Source organism: Mauremys mutica, chromosome 10 (assembly GCF_020497125.1).
Source record: "Mauremys mutica isolate MM-2020 ecotype Southern chromosome 10, ASM2049712v1, whole genome shotgun sequence".
Taxonomy (NCBI): domain Eukaryota; kingdom Metazoa; phylum Chordata; order Testudines; family Geoemydidae; genus Mauremys; species Mauremys mutica.
Window position 1 is genome coordinate 4,296,006 of NC_059081.1, and position 21,310 is coordinate 4,317,315.

At 50.9% G+C, this 21,310-nt stretch overlaps 1 protein-coding gene across 1 annotated transcript in view; it reads left to right on the top strand.

The window, feature by feature from the left end:
• Positions 1-1,931: 1,931 nt before the first annotated feature.
• IGFBP5 (insulin like growth factor binding protein 5) overlaps positions 1,932-21,310 on the top strand; it is a 29,730-nt gene continuing 10,351 nt past the window's right edge. The window contains exon 1 of the mRNA XM_045032064.1: positions 1,932-2,884. Coding sequence (XP_044887999.1) covers positions 2,554-2,884 — 331 coding nt within the window. The 5' untranslated portion in view covers positions 1,932-2,553. The remainder of the gene's footprint in view (positions 2,885-21,310) is intronic.

Genomic DNA, 21,310 nt, shown 5'->3' on the forward strand with positions numbered 1-21,310 from the left:
CAGACAAAAAAGGGAATCTCACATTTAATACAAAATCCCTCTATATGGGGAAAACATGAGCGATGCATTAAAACAATGAACCCCAGAGATGACTAAGGCAGACTTAAGGCTAGAAAATGTTGGCAGAAAAAGAGTTAACCTTTTTCAGCAGCAGACCCAATGTCTTATCATAGATAAGGGTGCATTCTAGTGGCAAAATCCATGCAATGCAGGCAGTCACATTCATGCGGGTGAGACGCAACCTAAGGAATATGGAACTGGGGGGGGGGCAAAGGGGGCTCTGATATTTCATTTAAATCTCATGAAGAAACGGTTGATCCCTTTCAATTTCTCCCTCTGTCTGAAGGCAGCATCACTTAGTTGACTTAAAGAACACAGAACCATGCCCCCAAAACCTGTTTTTTGTTGCCATTGTTGCTCAAGGTGTATTGTGTCTGTTAACAGCAGTTCTGGAGTGTCAGGGGATCGGGTGATGTATTTATTAGTGGAGATTTAGTGCTACAAAAGTTAATCTTTACAAATAATTAATAAGTGCTGAAGGACTTTGTTGTGTGCTAGTGTGAAGGGATGTGGCCTGACCATTTGTGTTTAGGAATGCTGTGTCCCTACCAGAAGTCTGGCTCTTTTCACATGCGGGGGTGGGCAGGGGAATTTATGGGGCAGAACAGGATTGAGATAAAATGTACAAATTGTGCTTCGCGTGGCAAAATTCCCCTTGCTTTCTGGCATCCTGCAAGGCACAGCTCACTTTTCCAGAGAGGAATCTAACACAGTTCTTGCAGTCGGCCTATTCCTGCCTTATGTCATGTTCATCCTTCAGTTTTATTAACTCTGTGTGTTTTCCATGCAAGGAACTTGTGTCAGCAGCACAGGTGTGCATGCAAAGGAGAATATCTTTTTATCAGGTGTACAGCTGTGTAATATCACCCATGCACAGTTAGGAATGTTCTCTGCTCATTCTGTAGCTACAGTCTTGAATAATAGACCTGTGTTAACACCTGGTACATACATGTCATACTTACAACTGATGGACTCCTATGCACATTGTCTCCCTTATTTAGGGCCCAATCCGGAGGGGTTCATGATGTCTTGGTGATGATAAGTACTATGCCTGATAGCCAATGTTTGCAGCATTGGGCCCTGCGTGATTTAAAAAGTCATTAGCACTTCAGTGGGAAATCAGAACAACAGAGCACTCTGCAATATCTCACAGACAGACATGCCAATCCCGTGGAAAAAAAGGCAGAAATTGGGCTTGGTTTTGGCTTAATTGGCTTGTGAGTTGCTTGTTGGCTAGCTTCTGGCTTGTTGTTTGGTGTAGCTTGTTCCTTCTTTTTTGTGATCGGCTCCCAGCAAGCAGGGGCAAGGGAGGGGGGAAAATCAGGGGTAAGGGGGGGCAATCAGGGGTAAGAGGGGGAGAGAGTCAGGGATGCACACCAGGCCCACCCAGTCCCAGACTGCACGCCGGAGGGATCTAGTCACATAGAGTGTTGGGGTTCTTGTTTTGAAACGGGACTAGCTTGATTTTTGGTTTATTGTGAAAGTCGGGGGGCTTATTTACCGTGTGAAAGTTGGCAACTGTGCTCACAGAGGCTCCCAGACAAATCCTCTCTCGGTGTCTCTCTCAAGCTTCACTCCTACTCGTCCAGGGTCCTTGGGGAAATCGGAAAAGTTCTTTTCGTGACCCTCCCTTCGCCCCCACCCCCCCCCCCAATTATATTATCGTTGATCGTTGCCCGGGGGTTTGAAACCTAGAAGTCAAAAGCTGCAGCCCCCACCCCTAGCCACTCTGCGTGTGCACTGCCATTGCCCGAGTTCTGGCACCCATCCAAGCTGAGGTGTCATTGGGATCTCAAATTGCAGCTGAGGGCTGGCAGGCGGCCAGGGCAGTCTATTTAAAAGACAGCCCTGCTCGGCAGTATTCAGTCTCTTTAGAAACTTCTCCGGGGGGAAAGTGTTGAGAGATCTACAAAGTGGAATTTTTTTCCTCCTTTTTTTTTTTTCTTCATTTTCTTTTTCTTTTTTTTTTTAAAAAAACCCTCTTCTTCTGCAGCCTTTGCAAAAAAAAAAAATCCAAACTTTGGCAGAAAACTTTTCTTGACAGACCTGGAAGAGGAGGGGGAAGCAAAGAGACCCAATCAAAACACAAAAATGTGCTTTCAACCAACCTCTCCAGCCGCCTAGTGCTACCTGCTCTGCAGTATTTCAATATTATTTGCTGCACTCCTGCCAGGCGCCCCTGCTGCAAAAATAACTTTGCTCCCCACTTGCCCTCCTCGCCAAGCTTTGGAAAACTGTTGGGGGGCCGGCGGGGGAGGGAGGGTTTGGGTAGCAGTCACCCCCAGCTCCTTGCTGGCTTAGGATTTTTTTTCCCCCCACAACCTGTTGCAGCAGCTCTCAGCCTGGCAACCAGGCTTGTGCAATCTGAGGCCAAAAAAATCATCCTTCCCGGGACTTTTTGGGTGCTTTGTTTTTTTGGAGTTTAGAGGGGGATTTTTTTTCCCACCCCTCCCTTAAAAAAAAAAACCAACTTCGCATCCTCGCTCCTGGAAGATGCTCCTGACCCTCTGCCTGCTGCTGGGCATGTGCCTGGGCTGCTCCCAGGGCCTGGGCTCCTTCGTGCACTGCGAGCCGTGCGACGAGAAAGCCCTGTCCATGTGCCCGCCCAGCCCGGCGGGCTGCGAGCTGGTGAAGGAGCCGGGCTGCGGCTGCTGCATGAGCTGCGCCCTGGCCGAGGGGCAGTCGTGCGGCGTCTACACGGAGCGCTGCGCCCAGGGGCTGCGCTGCCTGCCCCGCCAGGGCGAGGAGAAGCCGCTGCACGCGCTGCTGCACGGCCGGGGGCTCTGCCTCAACGAGAAGAGCTACCGGGAGCAAGCCAAGCTGGGTGAGTGGCGGCGCCGGGGCCCTCGGGCGGCAGCCCCTGCTGCGGGGATTGCACCGTCCCCCCCCCCCCCCCCGTGGCATTGCACCTGCCCCCTGTCCTCCCCACTGGCTGCAGCCCCTGCTGTGGGGTTTGCACCGTCCCCCCCCCCCCCATGGCATTGCACCTGCCCCCTGTCCTGCCACCCCTCCGGCTGCAGCCCCTGCTGCGGGGTTTGCACCGTCCCCCCCCCCCCCCATGGCATTGCACCTTTCCCCCGTCCTCCCCACTGGCTGCAGCCCCTGCTGTGGGGTTTGCACCGTCCCCCCCCGCCATGGTATTGCACCTTCCCCCTGGCCTCCCACCCCTCCGGCGGCAGCTCCTGCTGTGGGGATTGCACCTGCCCCCCTGGGCTCCGGCTGCGCTCACCCCCCCATGGCATTGCACCTTCCCCCTGGCCTCCCCCCGCTGCAGCCCCTGCTGTGGGGATTGTACCTGCCCCCCTGGACTCCGGCTGCGCTCCCCCCCCCCCGTGGCATTACACCTTCCCCCTGGCCTCCCCCGCTGCAGCCCCTGCTGTGGGGATTGCACTTGCCCCCCCCCGACTGCGCTCACCCCCCCCCCGTGCTCCCCAGCTGTGCCCCCCTCCCATGGCATTGCACCTTCCCCCTGGCCCCCCCCCGCTGCAGCCCCTGCTGTGGGGATTGCATTTGCCCCCCCCCGACTGCGCTCACCCCCCCCGTGCTCCCCAGCTGTGCCCCCCTCCCATGGCATTGCACCTTCCCCCTGTCCTCCCACCCCTCAGGCAGCAGCTCCTGCTGTGGGGATTGCACCTGCCCCCCTGGGCTCCGGCTGCGCTCACCCCCCCCTCCATGGCATTGCACCTTTCCCCTGTCCTCCCCTCCAGCGGCAGCCCCTGCTCTGGAGATTGGCAACTGCCCCCCCGGTTGTGCTCACCCCCCCCGTGCTCCCCTGCTGTGCCCCCCCTTATGGCTTTGCATCTTTCCCTCTTTGCTTCCCCCCCCACACACACTCCAACCATGCTCACACTCTCCTGTGCTCCCCTGGCCTCCCACCCCGGCTCCAGCCACACTCACCACCCGCCCCCCATGCTCCCCTGCTGCAGAGTGTCTGCTGCCCAGCCCCCTGCAACGTCTCCCCTTCCCCCCCCTCTGGGGATCCTCTCCTACCCCCTCTCTGTTCCTCTCCTCCTGCTCATCTTGCTGCACCCTCTTCCCCTCCGACGGTACCCCCTTCACCTACCCAGGTTGGCTTCTCCCCCAGGGCATCCTCTGCCACCGGCCCCTCTCCCCTGGTCTTCCACCTCAGCCCATCCCCTGAAAGCTGCTGGTTCCCTGGCCCCTCCGTCCATCCTCCCCGAGCCCGTGGCTCCTGCGTCCTTCTTCCCTTTTCGTATCTGCCTCCCCACCCCCTCTCCCTTGGCTTGGTGGCTAACTTGTGCTTTGGAAGTGAAGCAATACAAGCCCGAGCCTTCCATGCCAAATCCCCACCCATCCAACCCTTCAGTTCAGCCCCCAACGCCCGCAGCACGTACCCCTCCACCCCCACCCCTTCCAGACCAGCTTTTCCAGCTTGGCTGCTGGAGGTCTTTGCTGGGCAAGGAGCGGGAGCAGGTGCATCGGGGAAAGGAAAACCCAGATGCAAAATGAATGCAAAAAAAAAATTTAAAAGAAAGCCAAGGTGGTTTCGCCTTTGTAGGGTGCAGAGTGCATAAGGCAAAAAAGGAAGCAGCATTTCCTTTGATTATCTCCAATTTTGGGATCCTCTTTAGGGTGACCACCTGGCCGTGAGTTCATTGATTTCTCCCTTAGGGTGACAACCCATTCCTCGTTTTCAGATGTATTGAAATGTATTAAAACTGATCATAAGAAGCATTTTAAACGTGAAACTGGAGCTTATGATAATTGCACTGTATACCTGAGGGCAGTCGCCATGTACACCTGAGAGAAAAAAATACATGATATGCGAAGGGAAACACTATTTCCCTAAAATCTCCCTTTAAATAAAGCATTATCCCTGATCGTTCATAGGGTTTTCCCTTATTTCCATGAGCCCTGTCTAAGATCCAGTAGGATCCTGTCTTTCTATATCCCATTTGGGCACCTTCACCCACCAAAGCGGAGCGGAGGGAGGAAACACTTATAAAAACCCCCAAACTGCTTATGCAAAAGAAAAAAAATCATTTTTTTTTCCTTTTGCCAAGCCGCTCGTTGCATCCGTGCATCGGCGATTTGCAGCTTATCCCTTCTAACACCCAATAAATCTTTCCACTTTTATTATTTTTCCCCCCTTCTGCTGCTGCAGGCGTTCGCTGCTTTTTATTTGTCTTCCTTCCTAGCAAAGCCAAATGTATGTATTTCACACACAGACAAAAAAGCCAGTCAGGCTGTCTTTGGAGCAGTTTAAAGGCACAGGCAGGCCACTTGCCTGCATCCTGCCGAAATGTGGATTGGGTCTGTTAAGAGGAAGATGATAAAAAAGGAGCTGATTTCCTGTCTTGGAACCCAATAAACTGAGTAATAATCCGGTAACGCTGAAACGAGGTGAAATATCCCCATGCGCCACGCGTGTCACGCATAGCATTATTTCCTCTTTTTGTGTGTACATGTGTGTACGCCCAGTGCAAGAGGCTGAGCTGGGCTCCCTACCTGCAGTTCAGTGTAACAACAGTGACCCTTGCAGACAGATGGCACCAGTAACACTTTGACTTTCCACTTATTTCTCAGCAAGGCTGATTATTCTCTCTCTCGCCACCCTTCCCAAGGAATCCAGTCCTATAGCAGGTGCATAGATATGAACCACTTGGCCGGGCTTCCTTTAATCGGCTTCCTTTTTCGTCCTGTAAGGCACTTTCGGGCTCTGGCTCAGGCAGGAATCCAGCGGATGAACGGGGGTGAGAGAGAGAGAGATTGGATTGAGGAGTTGTTTTTCTGGTCTCCTAGTTGCCTTCCACCCAAATCTTGCAGGTGGTCCCATCGGGAGCTCTGTTGGTTTCTCAGATTAAGTGAATAATTCTGAAAGTCTGAACTGAAATTTAGAATAAAACAACGGCCTTGAGCCAAGAAATGCCTGGATTGTATTGGAAGGGAGCAGCAGAGGTTGCTGACTTGCGAGGTTGTAAAAATCAGGAATTTTTGAGGACAAGGAGAAATGAAGCAAAACAAAAAACTCCTCGTGGCTTTTGAGTGGTAGAGGGTGAGAACAGAGAAGTATATTTTCATAGGCATGTTACTAGGCAACCAGGGAGGAAAGAAAATGAAGTTTGACTTGAACTTGCTGGCCTCTGCCAGTTTGGGCAGAAATCCGGGGACAATGTGTCAGGGAAGCTGGCCTGGATGTCTATGGATGTCCAAACTTGGCCCTGAACTGAGAACTGCTGCAAAAGAATCAACCGTGTCTAACTAAGTGACAGTCGAGAGGGATGGATTCAGCTGCATATTTATTTATTCATGCTCTTGCAGCAGGTCTGTTTAAATCCACTTCTCAGAAATATTTTTTTCCTCCTCCTCGTCGTTATGGTGGATAGACAGCTAATGTGGTGGAGATTATAGCATAGGACTGGAAGGCAGGGGACCTGGCAGTCTAGTGGTAGCTCTGCTACAGACTAGCTGTTTTACCAGGGGGCGAGTTGACTGGCTCTCACCGTGCCTCAGTTTCTCCAACTGTAAATTGGGAATAATGATACCTGGGAAATGAATCTACCTATGTACAGGCTACATTCATTAATGTTTATAGAGAATTCTAAGTGTCTTGAATGAAAGCCGCGACAGAATTGCAAAGGAATATTATGTTGTCCGTTGTTAATATTACTGGTGCTTAGGTGCCAATGTGATGAGTCCCTGTAAAAATACTCTATCATCAAAGGGCTAGCGTCCTTACCTTCAGAACTGTAACTTACCCCAGTGACATTTACAGGACTGTAAAAACACAAGCAGCATCATTTATGTAGCTCGGTTTTTAAAATGTGCCTGCTCTTTCCGTTTTTGTTTCACGGTTTGCCACATCCCACCACCACCGCCTGTTGACCTCAGAGACAGAGAGGTCAGAGACAAGAACCAGAGTGGAGTTTACTGGCCAAATACAAGTCTACTGACTTGAAAAAGTTCATGGAAAAACAAACGTGGCCAAACATTTCTCTCTCTCATTTCTTCTTTCTTTCAAGAAAGAAAAAATAATCTCTGTCAAGTTTCCTTATGAAACTCTGAGCCAATGATAACTGTAGCTGCGAGGGAGAAATCCAGAGCTCGCTTTAAGAAAATGCATTTTGCTGTGTCAGCTTAAACAAGACAGGAGAAGCAGTGGGTGTAGCTACATTCTCTGCAGCTAGTACCGGGTTTAATTCTTTATCATTCCCTTGACAGATTTTCCTCTCCCTCTTTCATGCTCTCAGTTTAAATGCGCTTTAACACGCGGCTGGGTTTAACAGACACACAACAGCTGTAAATGAGTGACTGAGATATAAGAGGGGCAGGTGTGCCGCTATAGACAGGAGAGCTGGGGTGAACTGGGGTTAGATCTAAGGGTCAGGGTCAGGGCAAGGGTCATGGGAGCAGGGAACTATGTACACACTACAGTTACGAACATGTGCTGTCCATAGTGATCTGTGCTGAGTGGTGAGTTCTTTGTGTGAAGCTGAGACCATTAAAACCCTTGAGATCTGAAAGCTAAAGCTAGTAGCAACAGGCCTGGAGCTCTCAGAGCAGAAACAGGAAAAACTCCATTTTTCTTTTTGATCTAAAGTTTAAAAAAATTGTGAAATCCGTCAGCTGCAAGCAAGAAGACAGTTGGTTTTTGTGGTGTGGGGGGGTGGATCAAACGGGAAGGGATGGGGGCCTCTTGATGGACAGATTCTGCAGCAGCCTAGTTTTTAGAGCAGGAACTAGTTTATTGAGTAGTTGATCCAAAAAAAAAAAATTCTGCCTAATCCCACCAGAGAAAAGATGCATGGCTGTTTGAGCATTATATAGACCAAATTCTGATCTGTCTTGCACTGCTGTTAATCTGGTGTAACTCCACTGACAGCAATGGAGTTACTCCCGTTTTATATGACTGGAACTGAGAGCAGAATCTGACCCAATATGTGAGCCTAAGCAAGTTTGAGGGAATCTAGAGGAAAGTCAAGGGCCCTGGCCATGCAGGCATACTTTAACCACACGAGTAGTCTTACTGTCATGTCAATCACGTGAATAAAGTCAGTCATATGCTTTAAGTGTTTGTAGGATCACGGCGTAGGAAAACACACATGGGGACCGGAAGAAGGGGAGATAGACACTGTTGTAGGTTCTTTGCTGACTTAGGTTAAGCTCATCTCTGAACCGTTCCTAAGTATATTGTAGCTGTAGTTAGGGGGTGTATATTTATAGCCTATCTGCACTGATAAAGAGAAGAGAAGCCCCAAGATGGCCTAATCTGCTCCACGGAAGCCAGGCCACCTGTCTGACAATACCCAGCATTCTGGTTTCTCCTTATGTCCACTGAAAGTTTTACCTGACGGCAGCGACGGGGTGGATTTATGAGGCTTCCCATTTTCCTCGAGAGTCTCTATCAGAGGCAGGAGAGCCGGGGAAGAGGCCCATTCCGGGGCGGCAGTTCCTAGGGTCTTGAGTAGGATTTCCAGGGCTCCCTGTTCTGTTAGGCAGTAAAGAGGAAAGAAGAGTCACACCAACCTGTACAGCACAGCCAATAACAATCCCCTATTCGGCCCTCACTTACCAAACACCTTCCAACCCTGTTGAAGTCAACAGGCAGCTCCAGAGGTGTAAAGGAAGCCAGAATTCACCCCGAACGCACACGTTACATCTGCGTATACCTATATCTTATTATATTATTACATATATGAAATGTGTCTTTACTTGCCCACACCTATGTATAGCTACTCAGATATGTGTGGGACTGGATAGTATTCTATAGAAATACGCACACATACACTCACTCATCTATGCAATAAGACATAAATAGAGAAGCACTGTGTGCGTTACTATTAATATTAAATATCGGTATTTAGGGTAGCCCCCGGAAGCCCCTGTTGGATTGGGGCCCCATGGTGCTAGGTGCCCGGTGCTGTCCAAATGCATCGGAAGAAGAGCCCCCAGCCCAAAGTGCTCCCAGTCTAGTTCAAGACAAGACACAAGGGAACGCAACAAACAACAGAAGGGAAGGGGGAGAGCGGCTAAAGGCGGCAGCAGCAGCAGCAAGACCTTGTGGTTATGTCATCCAGCTGTGTGCACAACTGGATGGAGCTGAAATCATATAAGGTTTTTTCTAAACTAAATAAATAGCACGGATCCCCTGCTGGCCTCTCTCTCTAGCCGCTGAGAGTTTGGAGGTCTGACAGTAAGGGGGTGGGTTGAGGAGAGGGATTAGTGGGAATGGGTGCAGGTGTCTGTCCGGGGAAGTTGTTCCACCCAAAGGGGTGGCAGACAATAAACAGGGACATGGCTGTGGTGAGGGAATCTTGAACTCAGTGGTGGAGCTGAGGAGGCCGGGTGCTGCAGCAAGAGACAAGTGCGGGGAAGAAAAGGAGGCTGTCAAGAGCCTAGGAAGTGAAGCCATGGAGGTTGAACGCAGCATGGGAAAGCCAGCAGAGGGATTTCATGACTGCGGCAGATGCGTTTTTATACGGGCCCGAGGGCAGTGATGTGGGTGCTGGGGAGAGGAGAGGAGAGGGCCGGTGAGAACAGAGAGCATGGAGATGCTGAGGAAGAAGAAGCAAAGATGCCCTGGGGGAATCAATTATTCATTTGCCAACCAGAATAATATATGGCTGGATATGCAGTAATAATCTGCAGGGGTACATAATGCAGGTAGAGACTGAAATTGTCTCCTTAGCCTCAGGTCAGGTCCTGTATGGGCAGCAGCAAAGCAGGCATCCGCTGCCCCCTCAGCTACAGAGACCACGTCTAGCCGGGAGACGGGGAGGGTCTAATCCCAGGCCTCGGTGCTCGAGGGGCAACTGATGTCAATACCTGTCCTTTGAGACCACCAAGCTCATTGAACATCGGCCATGAGATGGAAAGGATTTTCAGTCTCTGTCATCATGGCCTTCCTTCCCTCCAGCAACATGGAGGTGAAACGCACCCATGCCTGGAACCATCCAGGGCCGTAGTCCTTCAGCAGGTGTCACTGGCCAGGGCAAATCTCAGTCAGGTGTTACTTTTTAAGTAGCTCTTTGATGCTGATGACCTAAGGGGGCGCTGGTGTTTATTTCAGTTCATCTGCTTGTAATTTGTTCCTGCAGGTGGCAGGATAATATGCTCACTGAAATCCACGGCCCTCTAGAGGTCAGTATGGTCAAATTCACCCGCAGGGAGACTGATCTTTCAGAAAATGGCTCTGAGTTCCTTGTCATCAGGGCCTGCTACAGACTAGTTCGGCCTGTTACACAGTCACCAGCTTCCTGCTGATACAGCTGTACAGACTCAAGCTGAAGCAAATAGGGAGGTTTGAACCTCAGCTGCACATATGGCAAGAATCTGGCCATCCGGTGACAGATGCTAGTGACGGGTTAAGTTCACGCTAGGCCTCCAGAATTTGCATGAGTAGAATTTGCAGGGCTACCTGTTTGTTCATGCAAAGCCCTGGTCCGTGCACACAGACTCAGAGGTCTGCAATTTATTAAATTGAGACTGGGTGTTTTCCTGAAAGATCTGCTCTAGGAATAGGTCTGAGAAAGTGCCCTGGTCTGTGTTATACAGCAGGTCAGTTCTGGTCTTGGAATCAGGGGAGGTGGAACAATTTGTATAGTGGGGGTGCTGAGAGCCATTGAACCAAACTGTAAACCCTGTATATAATGGAAACTACTTATAACCAGAGGGTGCGGTAGCACCCCTAGTTCCAGCACCAATGTTTGGAATCTATGAATCTATATGCAAGCAGGCACAGCCAGAACGTTTTTAACGGTAGGGGCCCTCTTGGAGTAGATAACGCTCAAAACTTAATTCCCCCTGTAGGTGACTCCTGGGAAAGTCAATGGGAATTCCACATGCAGAGGGTTTAAAGGATCAAGTCTACTTGCAAACAATACTCTAATAACGATACTTAGCTTTTCCCTAACACTTTTGTTCTTCCAAGGATTTCAACTGGCTGTTCAAACATTAATTAAGGCTCACAACACCTGGTGAGGAGTGAAAGTTCTATCCCAAGAAAACTGTGCCTGGTGTGATTGTTTTAGCTTTGGGTGTTATTTAAGGTGGAGAAGGTGGAGAAGGTCAGTCTGATAGGTATGGAATGCAGTAATTACTGAGCTAGCATCATAGATTGAGCTTAAAGAGGCACTTTTTGGTCAAATTTGGTCCAAAAATTTGATTTTATAAAAACAGCACAAATGTTTCCATTTGATTTGTTTTGGCTTTGATCATTTGTTTGTTTAATTCAAGTGGAATCTGTTTTTTTAAACAATCCTTCTGCTCCCTCTTAATAACCCAAACACCACCGCCTTGCCTTAGGACATGAGAACCAGGCAGTGAAACTGAAAATGTCTAGAGGGAAAAGTGAAACTGACTAGCTGGTTTTCATTTTTTAAGCCCCAAGAAATGCAAAAAGTAAACAAGAATCTTAGTGAAAAATTAGTTTTGTTTTGAAATTTCTAAAAATGGTTGTAACAAATGTAGGTGTTGCTGGTAAAATCTGTTATTGTCATATGATTTTTGATCTCATTTGGAAACAATGCACGTGGATAGACTGTTTGTACACAATTGTGTGGCACATAATGCAGTCATACAAACTGTTTCATGGCCTCTGAGGTCATAGAAAGAGGCACAGTTTGAACATAAAACACTTTGCTAATTCCAAGAAGTTATGCAGATTTTTCTGGAGGAGCAGTATAGGAAAAAAAAGTGTCCTTTCCAATCATTCTATTGGATAATTTTATGACCAATGAGGGCCTGGTAATAATATATGCGTGTTCTGTTCTCAGGCTTCAGGGTATAAGATGTTCTCCTCCGGATACCAAGGAAGAGTTCTGTTCCTCACTATACAGCTTGGTACAGACAGCTAAGTGCATTATGGATTGTTGGGGTGCTGAGGTTTTGGGGGAATAGGAGTTGCCTTGCTGTGAAGTATCAGATATGAGTCATTACCGGAGGCAGGTAGCTGACCTGATGGACCAAAAATCTCAGCTAGATTTACTTCTCCTTTGTACTAATTGGCCAAACCATGTGTCGTGTTATACAGCGGTAGCCTAGTGAGACATCTTCCTACCTGGTGTAACAGACGACTATGTGTGCTTAAGGACAAATTAAATTATGGGGCTCCCTTGTGTGGGTTCCCTAGCCAGGAGCCCAAGGCGGTACTTTATGGATTGGCCAGCGCCCAGCATAGTAAGGGGAATGCATTTTGCCAAACGGTGATTAAAAATATCCTGTGGTCTGTAAAGGACGAATCAACACAATGGATATTTTTTCCCTTCCCTGTCTACTCCTGTGGGTCTCCAGCGAACTGGCCACCTGCCTGTATCCACATGACCTCTGCAGTCATACAGCCAGACAGTGGGTTGTGTCATTCCCGCCAGCCCTCATGAGCTGGATTGGGTCAGTGTGGGGATGAGAGACCCCCTCGTGGTGCTAGAAGAAGTGGTGGTGGAACGCAGTGTGTGACACCCCCTCCTTGAGAGCCAGTACTGAATCCAGTGCCAGGTTGGAAGTAGCAGGGAGTTAGTACTGCGCCAGTTCCCCAGCACGGTGCTAGGGGGCGCTGTGCTGCGAGAAATGGCGCTGGTGATGCGGCCCGGAGTCGATACGGTGTTATGGACGCTGTGCTGCATGCAGTGCTCTCTCTCTGCGGCCGTTAAACATCCAAAGGCATTTTTTAGAAGAGCTGGGATGTCGGCCCTGGAACGTGGCCTGGGTACTGGGGTTATCTAGCACAGGTATGTACATGGCCCCTATCACCACAGCATGGGAGCCACTCACAATCTTTGATCTCACAGGGAAGTCTCCATCCCTGGCAGTTTTTTAATCAAGGTTGGATGTTTTTCTAGAAGACCTGCTCTAGTTCAAACAGGAGGTATTTCAGGGAAGTCCTGTGGCCTGTGCTACGCAGAAGGTCAGACTAGACCCTCACAGTGGTCCCATCCAGCTTTAGACTCTGTCTCTGTATTCATCTTCTGTATTCATCCCCCATTCACGGGGCAACGGAAGGATGGAGAGGGTAAGTGACATGCCAAGGTCACACAGGGAGTCTGTGTCAGAGGAAAGGATTGAATCCACGTCTCTTATGTTTCGGGGGATTGTAGCACAGACAGGGAAAGTGCTAGGAAGGATTGGGGGTGCAGGTTCAAATCTGGCTTGGGAAGCAGAGGTTTCAGTCTGCCATAAAGGAAGGGAGTAAGCATCAACCTGGGAGAGGAATTGCCTAGGGTGGCAGCGAGGAGCAGAGTGAGTAGTAAAAGGATTAAATTGGCTGAGCGATTTCCTGCTGATGAGATCTATTATGTAGAATCGTTTCCCAAAGGAAGAGGCAGAAAGCTGGTTGCTTGCACCGTTTAATAGCGAGCGGCACAATCTCACGCTAGTGCAGAGGTGGGAGCGGATCATCCACCCGACTCCAGGGACATCCTTGAGAATCAGGCTGGAGTCCCAGAGTGGAGTCCTGTGTGGTTCAGATGCTGAAGGCACAAGTCACTAGGTTAAGTTTCTCGTTGGGTTTTACTTTGTCTCTTCCAGCGCATGCACCCGCCCGTTTCTTCTGCAGGTTGATAAGGATTGTGCCCTCCTTCTTGATAGTGCTGGTGAAAGGTGACAGCGCGAAAGACTGAAATCCTCCCTCTGTTTGTCCCCAAACCAGCACAAGATTCCCCCATGCAGTCCCCTTCCAATGCACCTCACCCCTTTAGGGATGACACAAAAGTTCAGTCTCCATGGCCCACTGAGTGCTTGGCTTCTCTGCTCTGGCTGGCAACAAGGGCCCCGAGGTATTAGAAATGCTGGATTTTGTGATGTGGAGACATGTCCACCAGGAACAGGCCTGTGATTCCCCACCCACCCCCTCTCTACCTCTCCTGCTCATTTCTACTAGGCCACGGCACAGCTGTCAGATGATAACAGCTTTCACTCACTACTTGCCTGCCTTGGAATCAAACCAGGGTCCGGGAGGTGAAAGGCCCCCTATCCCGTTACCAATCCCCAGAGCTTTTTCTAGACCAGGGATTCTCAAACTTCATTGCTCCACAAGCCCCTTCCGACAACAAAAATTACTACGCGACCTCAGGAGCGGGGGACTGAAGCCTGAGCCCGTCTGAGCCCTGCCACCCCGGGTGGGGGGGGCCGAAGCCCAAGGGCTTCAGCCCCAGGCGGACGGGGGGGCTGTAATCTGAGCCCCACCGCCTAGGACTGAAGCCGAAGCCTGAGTCTTGCCGCCCAAGGCTCGGGCTTCGGCCCTGGGCCCCAGCAGGTCTAACGCCAGCCCTGGTGACTCCATTAAAACAGTTTGAGAACCATTGTTCTAGAGTTTTTGGCTATCTCTCATGCAGCTGTCTTGAAAAGGGAGCTCAGCATCTGTAATGGGGCAGATCCCCAACTCCAGAGTCCCCTACTTTACCCACTCGGAAAATAACAAAGATCTCCCCTTTATCTGAACATTGGCCTTGGGCAAAACCACCCCTCTATTCTACAGCAATAGCCAAAACTTCTGCAGTCCTACCCCTGGACTCTCTAGTGTCTGGGATCCTCACTCCTGAATACTATTATATTTTCTGGTAAAGGTCTCTTCTTCCCCTTAGTTATGCTTCGTCAGGCCTGGCTCGGTTTTGTTTCGTTAACTCTGATTTATGTTCTAACAGTGCTGTCATTTCAGCAGAACGTACATGCACGTTTCGTGCAGGCTGCAGCAAAATGAGCCAGGCTCCAACTGAGCCTTAGGGAAGGCTCCAGCTAGCCAGAGAGAGCAGAGTTACTAACAGTCCCAAACTCACAGCTCCTCCCCATGCCTCTCCCGTTGAGTCATCTGGCACCAGGGCCTAAGGAATGATTTCTGACCCTTGCTGTGTGATGTTTATTGCAACCTGCTGTAACCCCTTCATAGCAATACAGCTGAGATTTTTTTAGGGGAGCACATTCCCGCTTTGGGGTTGTCTCCTGGGGCCAGACCCCTGGCAGCTCAGGGCCTGGAGTGCCAGGATGTCCTCAGGGAAGAGTCTCACGTTCCCATTTTTTGCATAAAGTTATGCAACTTTTTTGTTACCAATAAACACGGCCATGACGAGATGTCAGCACCTCTGATTCCGACCTTCTGGCGCCCCGTTACCACCAAGCAATTCATGGGGCTGTTTACAAATCATTTTCTAGAAGGGTGTTTCTCTCTCTTTTCCCCATCTCCCTCCTTGCTGCTTGGAATCCCTTGGGGGATGGGTAAGGGAAGGCCTTGTTAATTTCTCCACTTGTGGTCTGTGTCTGGTGGAAGGGGGTGCAGAGAGAGTTAACCATTTTAACCTCTGATCATGGAAACAAAAATACCCGTCCTGACAATATTGAATTTAGCTGCCTCTCTGCTCTCCCTCTGTTCATCCCTCTGCATCTTCTGTAGTTCCAGAGGTCATGGAGAAATCCCCACCATCTGGAGAAATGCTAATCTCTCCATCATCAAGACTGAAGCTACTGCAGCTTCCCATTGTAAGCCTGATTTTGAAACAGCTCCTCCCCCACAGCCCACTGCAGCCTCACCAAATCCAATCCAATCCACCTGCCGTTCCCTTGTGTGGTCTGGTGCCTGAGTCAAATTGCTTTTAGAAAGCACAGGGCCAATGAACCAAGGCAATTCAGAGAAAGGAGTATTTACACTAGAGGCCAGATCCTCAGCTGGTGTAAATCCACACTGCACGGCTGAAGTCAATGGACCTTCATCGAATTACAGCTGAGGGAATTCTTGCCCTCAGTGTTTTCATTCTTTGAAAAGTTTCCTAATTGTTTTATTTGTGGCTCATCCTAGCTCAAAAATGGCTTGCACTAGGAACGCCACATGGGTTGTATTTTATTGGCCTCACTGAGGACTAGCACCTGTGATGGCTTTAGGAGCATTCAGTGGCCAATACTGCAGACACTTACTCATGAAGTCAGTGGGACTGTTTGAGTGAGTGCATGGATTTTTCACCTGCATAAGCCTTTGTGGGACTCCTAAGTTATTACAGGCAGTTAAAATACTTGTGTGATTTGAATAAAGGGAGTTACAGCACTCTCTACCACTGCATCCCTACGCCGCCAATAACAAACGTATATTGCAGGGACTATTTTACCTCTCCCAGTGACAGAAACACATGAGCATCACAGACAGATCATGCTAAGCTCGTGATTTGACCCTCTGTCTACACCGATCGGGCCTGCACTTGTAATGCAGACTGAAAAATGCAGGTCTAAATGAAGTCGTTCCCTTGGGTGCGCCTTTCCCAGGCACTAAACTAAGCTGCTTTCTTCTCCAGCTCAGCCCAGGTGCATCAAGGTCATTGGGTTAATGCGCTCCCAGGCCTGCATTTCAAATCAATCCCATTTGTTTTAGAACAGCCCAGGTAGCAGCACTGGTGTAAAACACCTTCCTGTCCCTTGCCGCACATAGTCACTCCCTACAGGCAAGCAGCAGCTGACTCAGCAGAGTCTTCTCCAGCGTGTTGGTGCAGAGGGGAGACGCTGATTGGTTGAGAAGGCCCCAATGTGCCACTGGCCCAAATAGCTCCTCTGGAAGGGGAAGGACAAGCCTTTTGTGTCACAGCTTCATGCAGCTGGGATTGACAGATGGCTCAGCCTGGTTTTCCCCAGCTGGGTCCAGTGTGCTCGAATGTTGGTGCCGGATTCTCAGCTTGTGGGCTCATCGAACCGAGAGATGGAGAAGAGCTAGGAGATCCTCCAGCCATTCTCCAAACCATCGCAGGGTCGTTCCTTATAGTACCTGCACCAGTGCATTATTCTAGTCTAGTTCTAATAGTCCGAAATGATGACTCGGGAGACAAGGTCACATTGTATCTGTGAAGTATCTGTGATATCTAGCCTAAATATTACCTCTTCCATCACACCTCGTTAGACCCCCAAGAGCCACCTGAAATCATCCTCTGACTGTTTACGCAGCGGATATTTGTAGGCTGCTATGATGTGTCCTGTTGATTCACCACTTGGCTAAAGTAGGCCAAACGTTGGCCCATAGTTCAGTCCTTCCAGTCCCCGACCACGTTTGCTGCTCTTCTCTGAGCGGCCTCCTGTTGAGCGATACCCATCTCTTAAGGGGGTGCGCCAAACAAAGCAAAACATTGCCGGAGGAAGGGACGGTCATCTTCCTGCTCCAGGATGTGATGCTGTTGTGATGTTGTTGTGGGGTTCCAAAGAGGATGGAGACCAGCAGTTCTCAGTGGTGGCAGATGACAGAACAAGGAGCAATGGTCTCAAGTTGCAGAGGGGGAGGTCTAGGTTGGATATTAGGAAACACTATTTCACTAGGAGGGTGGTGAAGCACTGGAATGGGTTACCTGGGGAGGTGGTGGAATCTCCTTCCTTAGAGGTTTTTAAGGCCCGGCTTGACAAAGCCCTGGCTGGGATGATTTAGTTGGGGATTGGTGGACTAGATACCTCCTGAGGGCCCTTCCAACCCTGATATTCTGTGATTCTAAAATTGCTCTTTTCTGCAACCATATATCACGTTGCAAACTTGCATCGTATGTGTGCTCCACTCACTCCCTGGGACACATTCAGCGCCACTATTTCTCAGCTTGCTCCCTCCCAGCGGGGACTTACGTTTCGGATTGTATTCCCTAGGTGGCTTTGCATCAGTCGTTCCAGCTGAATCTTCCCATGTTTCTAATCCGCTCCCCCCCCTCTTTGGGGGGCTTTTCTGTCCACATTGCTGCACGCGACTCCTCCCAGTTTAGTTTAATCTGCGAACAAACATCACTGATGTGCTCTACACGCAGTGCAGTAGATCCTGACCCCGACCCTTGGCAGTCCCTCTGAGAGCCCCCTACAGCCCAGCACTCTGCCACTCGCTCTTACCAAGCCCAAAGCCCGTGGCAGCTGATCACGTCCAACTCGAGCCGTCCCTCTTGCTTAGAAGGACGAGGTCCCTGAGAGCTGGCTCAGGCTCAGGCCCTGGCCGCTCTCGCTCCTGCTTGTGCCAGAGGATGCTGAAGCTGAGCTCAGTGTGCCCAGCTGGAAGCTGGTCCCCCCGATCTGTGGGGGGGTGACGAGGAACTGAGATCACCCGGTGACCTCATCGGGGCGTTGGACCTGAGTGGGAACCCTAAGGCACAAGGCCTCATGCTGACCAGCCTCCCTGTCTGCCACCTACCCTCCTCTCCCCTCCAGCTCCCTGAGGAACGGGGTCATTTGTTCACACAACCGCTGTCATTACGGGGCCCGTCCCGCCTGCCAGGGTTTTCCTAAGCAGCCCGTTATCGTCAAGGCGTCATCTGGTTGGACAAGTTCCCTCTCTCCCACCTGATCCCAGCAGCCTCCAGCCGGCTCTGTGCAGACCCTCATGCCCTTCGCTTTCACAGCAAAAGGAAAAACCCTGCCGGGTGATTGGATCGATTTGAAACCTGCACACCTCCTGGGTGTGGTGATGTGTGGCACCGAGACCACTTATTGATTAATGAGTCTGTTACAGCCTCTCCTCTACACATGGGCCACGTGGCTTTTAGCTCATGGAGTAGAGGTTCGTGCATTTAGCTCCAGAGGTCCCAGGTTCGATCCCGCCCGCCGATGACCGGAGTCGGTCACTGTTACACTGAGATAGGGCCTCCTGCCCGTGTACCTCAAACACAGGGTCAGAGCTTGAAGCTGGGTTAGACCAAATGGCTCAGGGACGTGGCAATGGGCTCCTGAGCCTTCCCCGCATCATGAGCACGGGTTCAAATCCAGGCTGGGTTAGAAGCGACAGAAATTTGTCAGCTGTGACGTGTAGCCGTTGTTAATGATTGCCGTTGTTAAACTGGTCCTGCTCTCGGCCCGCTGCACAGGGGGCAGGAGTGCATGGCACTGTGGCTGTTCTCTGCTTACCAGGGCCCATGGGAGGTTAAGGGGAGCAGAGCACAGTTTAGAGCAGCCCCGAGGCTGTTCTAACTTGTGTCAGTCACCAGGCAGTCCGAGAATTCAAGGAGCACAAAGGTTGCTTAAAGCAACTTTTCCCCACTACCTTTCCTGCCCCAAGGGGTAACTAAGAATGGGGCCCGGTGAGTGCATTGGGGTCCCAGTGGAGATGGGGCATAGTAGGTGATGCCGTACTCAAACTCCACCCACTGTCCCAAGCTCCGCCCACATTTCAGAAGAGTTGGCTCTCTCCGCAGTCGGCCACAATGTTTGTGTTTAATTAAGCTGCCACCCTGCACTGGGCAACCTCGCCAGGAGCGAATAGGCCAGTCCTTGCCCCCAGCAGCGTCTTCCTCCCCTGGGTCCCACCGGCTCTCTCCAAGGGTAAAACGGTGGGAAAGGTTAGCAGTTCCTGCCTCTGCAAAAGGCAATCAGACTGGAACTGAATCGTCGGGGCTGGCAAGCTGCTTAGAGGTTGGCCTGGGCTGCTGCGCTGGGGGTGGGGCAGATCCTGCTGCAGTCGGAGGCAAACGTGAGTCTCCTTCCTGAGCCGCTAGGCTCCTGCATGCCCATCCGGGGACGCTGGCCCTGGAGGGGTGTCCCCCCCCCGTCTTTTGGGAGCAGAACTGCGGAACCCCTGGGTCTTGTTCAGCCCCAGCAGCCACAGCCTGGCCTGTCTGGGGGTTAACGGAGCAGGTTTCGGGGGGCGGAGGCTTTCGGCAGGTGTTAATGTGTCGCTGACGTGGGCGTCTTACCCCGATTGCAGAGCCCGGCTCAGGTTCTCTCGGCCGGAGCGAGGAGGGGGATAGGGTGACAGCGAGAGGCTGTATCGGTAACGCAGCCTGGGCCGGGAGTGTGCACGCCGCCGGATACAAGTCGCTCCCTAATGGCCCAGCCAAGGAATACATGATCCCTGGCAGGATCCCACCGAGCTCCTGTTTGGGGAGGAGAGGCGAGGGGGGTCTGGCAGCTCTCCCCGCCACCTCCCCCAACCCTGGGCACTGCTTGGCCCTCCCTTCCCAACTGGGACGCCAGCCTCGTGAGTAACTCTAGCAGAGCAGGAGCAAGGGAACCGTCCTCGGATTTCTGGAGCTGGGGAGCCCCCTGCCGTAGGCTCCAAGAGGTGGATCAGTGGATTGAAAACACAACCAGCTCTCCCGGATTTACAGGCTCCCACCCTCTCTCTCTGGCAGGCAAGGACTCCGCTAAAGTAAGACCTGTGTCTTTTGTAAAAGCTTCGTCAGCTGGGCAGTGGTTTTGCACAAACCGAACCATGGCCGGGGCGGGATAGGAAGACGAGGCTGACCGAGGAGTAGGCTTATCATCACAGTGACTGAGATCCAGCTTTGGGTGCAGTGGAGATCAGAGGACGCCAGGATGTTGATCGGAGCAAGATAATGCTCTGGCAAATACGGAAGAACAACTCTAGGAGTATTGGGAGCTAGACAGGTGTAAATCAGTTTGGGAAATGCCAGCCCGCCAGCCATGCACCCCTCAAATCCATTCCCTTTAAAGGGTGTCTGCTCACACATCTTCCATCTCTCTCCTACCTCCCAAAAGGGATCAGAACTGGGCCATCCACTTACTACTCATGATTCTGGCTTGCAGATAAATTCCAGGTTTACAAAATTACAAATTACAGCAAGCAGAAACAAAGTGCTCTGTTGGCGTCCTTATTATGTGGCTTCTCCCTGGTCATACCTGTGCCACTGGCAGCCCCTTCAGAAAAGAGAGGAATGCTGCATTCGAGCTGGACTAGGTCATTTTCTTGAGTGGCCACCAGATCCCCCCCCCAAAACCAAAATCCGCGTGGCAGAGTTTGGGAAGATCCAGGACCCAGGCTTCCAGTTCATGATTATCTCTGTAACCGATACTGTACAGACAGTAGGGGAGGCCGGCCTGAGTGCTGGGTTGCACATCCTGGTTTGTTATTGTAGGGTTGCACAGGAATGCCAGGCTGCATACCCTGGTTTGTTATTGTAGGGTTGCACAAGAGCAGTGGGCTGCATACCCTGGTTTGTTATTGTAGGGTTGCACGGAATGCCAGGCTGTACACCCTGCTTTGTTATTGTAGGGTTATTTATTAGGGTTATATGTTTTTAAAGGAAAAATTCAATCTGAACCATTCATTCTAAAAACAGCTGCATACCAGGAGAGAGATGTTAGTTTTCAGCTGCCCCTCCCCCCGCCCCCTTACTATTATAGCTGAGTATTCAGTGGGCGTGGGATCTTGGTGCTCACACCTGATTCCAGCAGGAGCTGAGCACCAGTGCCTGGGCCCAATGTCCAAAACAAGTTTTTAAAGCCGACGCTGCTGATGCAGCTGGTGACTGGAAGACCGAGAACGGTGAGGGCGGTAATGCTCTTCAGACGCATTCCTGGGAGATGTAATGAGATCGGCGGTGTTCACGCCCGTCTCCCAGCCGCTGCC